The sequence below is a fragment of the Coffea arabica genome, chromosome 8e (genome assembly GCF_036785885.1).
Source record: "Coffea arabica cultivar ET-39 chromosome 8e, Coffea Arabica ET-39 HiFi, whole genome shotgun sequence".
NCBI classification, from domain to species: domain Eukaryota; kingdom Viridiplantae; phylum Streptophyta; class Magnoliopsida; order Gentianales; family Rubiaceae; genus Coffea; species Coffea arabica.
This window is the reverse complement of record NC_092324.1, coordinates 24950796-24959572: the sequence shown is the minus strand read 5'-3', so window position 1 is coordinate 24959572 and position 8777 is coordinate 24950796. Positions and strand designations below refer to the sequence as shown.

At 40.6% G+C, this 8777-nt stretch overlaps 1 protein-coding gene across 1 annotated transcript; it reads right to left on the bottom strand.

Annotated features, from left to right (window-relative positions):
* Nucleotides 1-6530: 6530 nt before the first annotated feature.
* On the bottom strand, nucleotides 6531-7930 carry LOC113704661 (uncharacterized). The gene is made up of 3 exons (XM_027226544.2): nucleotides 7400-7930; nucleotides 7156-7315; nucleotides 6531-6982 (listed from the first exon to the last, which is right to left on the bottom strand). The coding sequence occupies exons 1-3, from the start codon at nucleotides 7928-7930 to the stop codon at nucleotides 6531-6533; spliced, it is 1143 nt and encodes a 380-aa protein (XP_027082345.1).
* Nucleotides 7931-8777: the final 847 nt, after the last annotated feature.

Genomic DNA, 8777 nt, shown 5'->3' with positions numbered 1-8777 from the left:
ACTAGTGTGCCTTTCATTTGCTTTCGCCACTAGCTGTTGGGTTTGTCCCACTAGTGTGCCTTTTAATTGCATCCGCCGCTAGCCGTTGGGTTTGTCCCACTAGTGAGCCTTTCATTTGCATTTGCCGCTAGCCGTTGTGTTTGTCCCACTAGTGTGCCTTTCATTTGCATTCGCCGCTAGCCGTTGGGTTTGTCCCACTAGTGTGCCTTTCATTTGCATTCGCCGCTAGCCGTTGGGTTTGTCCCACTAGTGTGTCTTTCATTTGTCATTGCCATTAGCCGTGGGTCAGTCCCACTAGTGTGCACCATGATTTTAACTTTATTCGGGTCAGTCCCATGATTAAAAGCTTATTCGGGTCAGTCCCATGATTAAAAGCTTATTCGGGTCAGTCCCATGATTAAAAGCTTGTTCGGGCCAGTCCCATGATTTTAAATTTTATTCGGGTCAGTCCCATGATTTAAAGCTTATTCGGGCCAGTCCCATGATTAAAAGCTTATTCGGGTCAGTCCCATGATTAAAAGCTTATTCGGGTCAGTCCCATGATTAAAAGCTTGTTCGGGCCAGTCCCATGATTTTAAATTTTATTCGGGTCAGTCCCATGATTTAAAGCTTATTCGGGCCAGTCCCATGATTAAAAGGTTATTCGGGTCAGTCCCATGGTTAAAGCTTATTCGGGTCAGTCCCATGATTAAAAGCTTGTTCGGACCAGTCCCATGATTTTAAATTTTATTCGGGTCAGTCCCATGATTAAAAGTTTATTCGGGTCAGTCCCATGATTAAAGCTTATTCGGGTCAGTCCCATGGTTAAAAACTTATTCGGGTCAGTCCCATGATTAAAAGCTTATTCGGGTCAGTCCCATGGTTAAAGCTTATTCGGGTCAGTCCCATAATTAAAAGCTTGTTCGGGCCAGTCCCATGATTAAAAGCTTATTCGGGTCAGTCCCATGATTTAAGTTCTATTCGGGTCAGTCCCGATTTCAAAATTCATGTTGGGGTCAGTCCCCTCGGGTCAGTCCCGATTTTAAATTCATGTTCGGGTCAGTCCTGTTTAATTTCTGCTCGGGTCAGTCCCGTTTACATTTCTGTTCGGGTCAGTCCCATGATTAAAAGCTTGTTCGGGCCAGTCCCATGATTAAAAGCTTATTCGGGTCAGTCCCATGATTTAAGTTCTATTCGGGTCAGTCCCGATTTCAAAATTCATGTTGGGGTCAGTCCCCTCGGGTCAGTCTCGATTTTAAATTCATGTTCGGGTCAGTCCTGTTTAATTTCTGCTCGGGTCAGTCCCGTTTACATTTCTGTTCGGGTCAGTCCCGTTTAAATTCTGTTCGGGTCAGTCCCGCTTAATTTCTGTTCGGGTCAGTCCCGTTTAAATTCCTGTTCGGGTCAGTCCCATTTAATTTCTGTTCGGGTCAGTCCCGTTTAAATTCTGTTCGGGTCAGTCCCGCTTAATTTCTGTTCGGGTCAGTCCCGTTTAAATTCCTGTTCGGGTCAGTCCCGTTTAAATTCCTGTTCGGGTCAGTCCCGTTTAAATTCCTGTTCGGGTCAGTCCCGTTTAATTTCTGTTCGGGTCAGTCCCGTTTAAATTTCTGTTCGGGTCAGTCCCGTTTACATTTCTGTTCGGGTCAGTCCCGTTTAAATTCTTGTTCGGGTCAGTCCCGTTTAAATTTCTGTTCGGGTCAGTCCCGTTTTAAATTTCTGTTCGGGTCAGTCCCGTTTAAATTCTTGTTCGGGTCAGTCCCGTTTTAAATTTCTGTTCGGGTCAGTCCCGTTTAAATTCTGTTCGGGTCAGTCCCGTTTAAATTCTTGTTCGGGTCAGTCCCGTTTAAATTTCTGTTCGGGTCAGTCCCGTTTAAATTTCTGTCTCGGGTCAGTCCCGATTTTAAAATTTTCTGTCAGGGGTCAGTCCCCATCGTTTGAGTAATTCACAGCCAAATAACACAGGTAAGTATTTGGTGTCTACTTCTTTGTCTCAAGTTTTTTCAAAACTCAGACAAAGAGGGGCAAACTGTAGACACCAAATTTTTGGTGTTTTATTATTTAATTTTTTTTTACTATTCGTTTTTTATTTGTTCTATTTTTATTTGTCACAATTAGTTTTATTTACTTTTAGTTTTAGTTATTTTAGCGTAGAATTTCTCAAAGGAAAAAGAAAAGCGTTCAAAAAATATGTTTTAGTTGTTTTGGATTTAGTTTCATTATTTAAAAATGAAAAGAAAAAAGAAAAATTGAAAAATGAAAAAGAGGGAAAAAGAAGAAGTGGAAAAGAAGAAAAACAATGAAAAATGGAAAAAGAAAAGAGGAAAATGGAAATTGCACTTTGTTGCTTTTAGTTTAATCATTTTTATCCAATGTTAATTAAATTATTTTTATTTATTTTTATTATCAATTTTGTTTTAATTAATTTCAAAAAAAAAAAAAAAAAAAGTGTTGCGGCATGCACGCTGCAATTTTTTGCAGCGTGCAAAGGACAGCCACGGAGCTACTTTGGAGGGCTGGATGTGAAGGCAAGGGAGGCCTTTCATCCTCACCATTGGGGTGAGGGTTTAGGAACTTGGATTCCCATATAAATAGCAAGGGAAAGCAGCAGCCGCAGGGGTTTTTAGAGGAGAGAGCTGACGGAAGGAAAAATCGAGGGCAAGGGAGAGAAATCTGGGCTGAGGTCTGAGAGAGAAAGGGAGAAAACAGAGGGCTGTGCAAAAGGTTGGAGCTTTGAGGGAGGGAAAAGCAAGACAAAAAGAGAGGTTTTAGAGGGGGACGGCAAGAAAGAAAAACAGCGGCTAAGAAAGATAAGAAAGAGAGGTTTTAGTAGTGGCTGGGGCCGAGAGCAAGAGTGAGGGATCAACGGGGAGGTTTAGAAGGCAACAAAAGAAAGAAAAAGGAGAGAGCTTTGACGGTTGGAGGCTGAGACGAAAGAAACCAGGGAGATTAACGGGGGACGGAGAGAAAGCTGGAGGTTTTTGGCCGAGGGTTTTTGAAGATAGCTAGTGGCGGCTGAGTTAGAGAAAGAATACAAAAGGAAGGCTACTGGAGAAAAGGAGGAGGCTGCGGACCTGAAGATTGGAGCTTCACAGCCCTCCATCAGAGTTTGCGAACTGGACTCTGCGAATTTTTGCTCATCCCAGCATATCCACGGTGGTTTGATTCTAAGAGACAGAAAAGAGGTAGTCGTAAACCTTATTTTATTCTGTTCCTTCTAAAAACTAGACGTGGGTTTCTTGCTTGATGAACGTGACTAGTATCTGGGCCATTAGAACACATGGTTTGTCTGCAGAATGCATTGTTTGTTAGCATAGCTTCGGTAGTTGTTTGTTGAACATGTTTGGTTGGGATTTCGTCAACTAAAAGTTATCAGCTTTTGCGTTTTCTTTCCTTCATGAGAATGAAATGGGCTGAGCCATGGGCTTTCCTCCTTTAATGATCTCTGATGCTCCAAGTTGTTTGTTTGCTGCCGGTCAGATGCAACTTAGAAATATAGTATGAAGTTTCGGCAAGTCTGTTTTGATGTTGTCTTGATTGCTGTTTTTTCCGTTTCTTGTTTCCTTGCCTTGGTAATTCGTTGGCGCAAATCTGATCTGCAAATTGCAGCAAGAAAGTATGAATGCATTTCAACTGGGCAGTTTTTTTTAGTCTTCCTTGATTGCATTGTCCATTGTGTGCACATGAGAACATAATGAATGCTGGGCTGCAAAAATTTTCTGGGTTCGTAATAAGCTGTATTGCGTCTTTATGTTTTGCTGTTTTCCCTGCTCCTCGCATCAGCCCACTAAAAACTGGGTTTAGTCATCACTTTGCTAGCTAAGTCGCATGTCCCGTGAGTTGTCCCGTGAGTTGAAGCTGCAAAGTTTGCAGCAAGCAAAAACACGGTAGAAGCGAAACGCAGCAAGCTTCACTCTCAGTTGCAGAAGCTCATTTTCTTTGTAGTTCTGCGTGAAAGCTTGCATGAAACCTTTCCAGCAATTGTATTCTTTAGAGGGGTTCAGCCATGTTTTCGTTTGGAGTAATTTCAAAGTTGCTATGTGCGTCTAGTTTGCTGAGACTGTGGAGGTTGCATATGAAAATTCTAGCAGAAGTGGTAGAGGCAAAACCACCGAGAACCCTGTCTTGCGCATTCTTGTTTTCCTGGCCATTACATTGAGGGGTTGGGATTGTTAGTTTCATTGTTGGAATGCCCTGATTATAGCTTGTTTCCCTTGTTGTTGTGCAAATGGCTCAAACGTTTGAGAGTCGCGTAAACCAGAATGCTATATGGAGGAATTGCAGCTTGAAGTTGCAGAAACCATAAGCTTTCGGTTGCATGAAGTCTGCATGAAAAACAATTTTTAGATTTAGCACTTTGACCCCCCAAGTCTCCCCTTGCTCTACTACGACCCAATTAATTGAATATTTTCATCAATTTGATCCTTGACAGCTTCAATTTTTCAACTCAATTCCTTGTTGCTTCAATTAATTACTATGTTTTGTTTCAATTGCATTTAAATCATGACTTTAGAGGCTTTATGACCAAGTGAGCTTGTGTTTGCCTATTTTCTTTAATTTTCCCAAATAAATTGGTACTTTGACCATTTCTTTTATTTTGGAGGATAAATAAGTGATTTCACTCCATTTAGGGCATCAATTCAAGGGAGGTACACTCTATCCCTTATTTGCACTTCATTTGAACCTACGTGCTCCTACGTGTTATGTGAATATGCATGTCTACTTCGCTTTCCTTGCCTTTCCTTAATTCCTTTCATTCATTTCATTTACTTTTACTTTTATTTAAGTTTTTCATTATGGGGTATGTGTACACCTCTTGGCTTGTAATAGATAGGGCTTGGCGAGCAATTTGGTCCATTTTCCCTTTCCCCTTTTGTTTTAGTTAGCAAATGTAATAGATTCATTAGTTTGGTTGCATGCCTATGTGTTATGTGTTAATTGCTTTATTAGGCCCTTGCATCTAGTCGAGCATGCTAAGTGTTATGTGCTACGTGTTTATAAGTGATTCGCATGTCTACTCATTTTTCTATATAATCATGAATGAATATGATGGATGAATGAACGTCACCACGCTAGTCCAATGCTAGTTGTGGCCCATTTTCTCGTCACCACACTAGTCCAACGCTAGTTGTGATTCATTGTCCCATTTTCCACTAGTCCAACGCTAGTGGGAAATTCTTAGAAAAGGCTAGTCCAATGCTAGACCTTTAGGACCCCTTTCGTTAGTGCATATTTGCATGTTCACTACATTTCATGCATTTTTCTTAGTTTTATCATTTGGCATGCTCCTCGAGCCCCTTTTCCCCTCATTTTAGGATTTTTGCATCTCATACTAGTTATAGGGTACATTTGCGTGAGAGTCCCCTTAAATATGGAATATAGACGAGTGTGGCTTTTTCTAAGCCTTAGCACGCTTGTATTCCCTCTATCAAAGGGAAAATTGAGTCACGATTTAGGTCTCCCCGTGCCCAATATGAATGCATTCCCTAGGATCATGCACTTTAAATCCATCTTATCATCTTCATTACACTTTCATTTTTACTCCCATTTGCACACGTGCACCTTTATATCCCTTCACTCGCACACGAGCACTTTTTCATTTGCACCCCAACACTTTCACATTCTTCTAATTACATATATGCATTTTGCCCACTGGCACTTAGAGTATATTTTCACATTCAAGGACATTTTCTTTGCACACTTCCACTCACACTATTGTTTTTATTACTTTTTCACACAAACTCACATTTTTCATGGCATGCATTCATCCACTCATTTTTCACATCATTTAGGTTTAGGTGTGACCTCTCCAAAAGGATCATTGTTGGGCTTCACGATTAATGTGATTGGCACCACTCAACCTTGAAAAGAAATTTCCCCCATGTCCCCCTAGGTCTAGGCTTTTGCATTCATATAGACTTATCCAACACGCTATACATACTTTGGGTAGAAAAATTAGGAAAGGTGGGGCTAAATCACGCAACTAGCCTTGGCTAGGTCGAAGGGGTGCCTTGGATTTTATCCTTGCCTTCCCCTTCGTCAAATGTGACTCCCGAACCTTTTTCGTTGGTTTACGTGGACTAGGAGTCGTTCAAAAGGGGTTTCTTTCTATCTTTCCTTTAGAAAATTTCTTTCTGGGTGACTTGGTACACCCTAACTCTATACCAAGTGGCGACTCCATTTTTCATTAAAAACCCCCTTTTGAACTTTGTTTGGCCAAATCGTCGCATTCTAAAGCCCCATGGCCTTTTATTTTCACTTTCACACGTTCACATATTCCACACTAACTCACACACCACTCAACATCGAAAAGTGGGGCGCGACAACAGGTGTTCATTATTGGATGTAAGCAGTTGACTTTGACTTGAAAAATTTTGACTTTGACTTCGGAAATTTGGACTTTGTAGTAAGTAAACATTTTAAACCAATTGCATACTTAATACACAAACCGTACAGATTAATTTAGAAGTTGGAAATTGAGGGTATTTTAGTACACTCTACACATGGAATGAACTTTTACGGACAATTACAAATCGGTGAAATGCGATGAATACCTAACGGCGTCGTCGCCCCCGTGCTGCGTACATTTGAGTCGCTATATAGTCTCGTTTAGCTTTCCATTCCGCCAGCTCTGCAGGAGATACGTTTAATGCGAATGGCTGAGGTGCTAGCCCGCCTACTTCTTGTTCTTCATTTAAGTGCACGTCTTCTGATTCAAACCGTTGAAAATGGTCATCTTCTGGTTGGTGCGTCCTTAAAAATTTGTGCAACGCACAACAAGCAATGACTATAGTTATTTGAGTGCTCATATAGAAATTATCTACCGGACCCTTTAACCATTTGAATCTTTTCTTAAGCACACCGAATGTGCGCTCAATGACATTGCGAAGTTGCGAATGTCGAGTATTGAACAAGATCTTTGCCGGAGACTCGGAGCCCACGTTCTTATACCGGGGCATGAAACCAGGAACATTCCTGTATGCCGCATCAACTAAGTAGTATTGGCCTAATTGACAAAGTTAATCCAATTAATAAACGCGATAAAAAATAGGAGTTTAGCATTTAAAGCATAACACACGCTTGACTCGAAATATTGGGACCATCAATTATCAGGTGGCGGCAGTGGAAAATCGGACGGATATGCTAATGCGGACTCCAACACTCGTGCATCGTGTGCACTTCCCTCCCATCCACCATATACATAGATGAAGCGCATGTCATGGTCACAAACTGCCAGAACATTCTGTGATTGAAACCCGTGCCGGTTTGTATATGCCATTTGCTCGCCTGTCGGAGGACAAGCTGAGATGTGGGTGCCATCCATCGCTCCTACGGCATCCTAATATTTATCAAAAATATATAATCAACTTTCTAGAATCGGCTTACTACATCAAGCCAAAAACTACTATTCTTTACACATTACCTTGAACCATGGATAAAAATTAGTTGAGTTTGCAATTCGTGGATGAACTGCAGTTTGGTCAACCGGTTGTATTATTTCAGCTGCAAATAGACACAGGCCTCGGAGCACCTTTCTTATAGTTCGATTAATCATCTCGATGGATCGATCAAAAATAGTCCCCAACACACGGTGCGTATGCTTGTGGCTCACCAATATTAAAGTCATAGCTAGCGCCTCTTGTATGGACACGCGCTGTTGGTAGTTGTGTGGAACGTACTGTCTGTGGACAAGGATATCAGACAGTTGCAAGAAATTATCAACCGTGATATGCATGTTGTCTATTGAGCGTCTATGATGACCGTAGAGTAATCGCTCCACCCACTGTCTATCTGTGAATGAACCATCATGTTGCGGAAGTGGTTGATTATTGTTTACATGTGTAAGTGACGGATGCATTAACATTAATGAGGCACTCATAAGAAGTAAGGCCTCATCTTGCCTCATGCGGTCCGCATTGCGTCCCCTAGCACCACGACGGTTGTTCCAGGCCATGATAATTGAGTATATATCTGTGTATATTTTTACATAAGCATGTTCATGTGTGTATAAGAAGTTCCATAAATTTGTTAATATATGTGTTTGTATACATAAATAAAATGTATGTACTAGACATAAAATGGCTTTAAATTAAAGTATGAAATTGGTCAGACATGTCCCATCAGAATCTTCATCATCCCCTCAAACCAATTACGAAAACTAGAGTAGCTTTATGGAATTAAAGATTATTACTTAGCAATATGACTTTTATATCACAAGGATGATAAATCAAATCTGTGACAATCCTTTCCTATCAACCTCACCAGGGAAACATTTGAAACTTCTAAGATTATTAATTAGCTTTCAAGAAGTACATAAATATGATTAACATTCGAAGTGAAATTCTTTCAAACGACGGATGTGCAAGTGACGGATGCATTAACATTAACGAGGCACTCATAAGAAGTAAGGCCTCATCTTCCTCATCTTGCCTCATGCGGTCCGCATTGCGTCCCCTAGCACCACGACGGTTGTTCCAGGCCATGATAATTGAGTATATATCTGTATATATTTTTACATAAGCGTGTTCATGTGTGTATAAGAAGTTCCATAAATTTGTTAATACACGTGTTTGTATACATAAATAAAATGTATGTACTAGACATAAAATGGCTTTAAATTAAAGTATGAAATTGGTCAGACATGTCCCATCAGAATCTTCATCATCCCCTCAAATCAATTACGAAAACTAGAGTAGCTTTATTGAATTAAAGATTATTACTTTGCAATATGACTTTTATATCACAAGGATGATAATTCAAATCTGTGATAATCCTTTCCTAACAATCTCACCAGGGAAACA

Bases quoted from the DNA above. Each gene is read 5' to 3' on its own strand.
- LOC113704661 (XM_027226544.2), bottom strand. From the start codon at position 7,930: ATGGCCTGGAACAACCGTCGTGGTGCTAGGGGACGCAATGCGGACCGC. The intron at 7,316-7,399 runs GTAATGTGTAAA...GATAAATATTAG, and splicing joins ATTTTTATCCATGGTTCAAG to GATGCCGTAGGAGCGATGGA. The intron at 6,983-7,155 runs GTGCACACGATG...TTTGTCAATTAG, and splicing joins ATATGGTGGATGGGAGGGAA to GCCAATACTACTTAGTTGAT.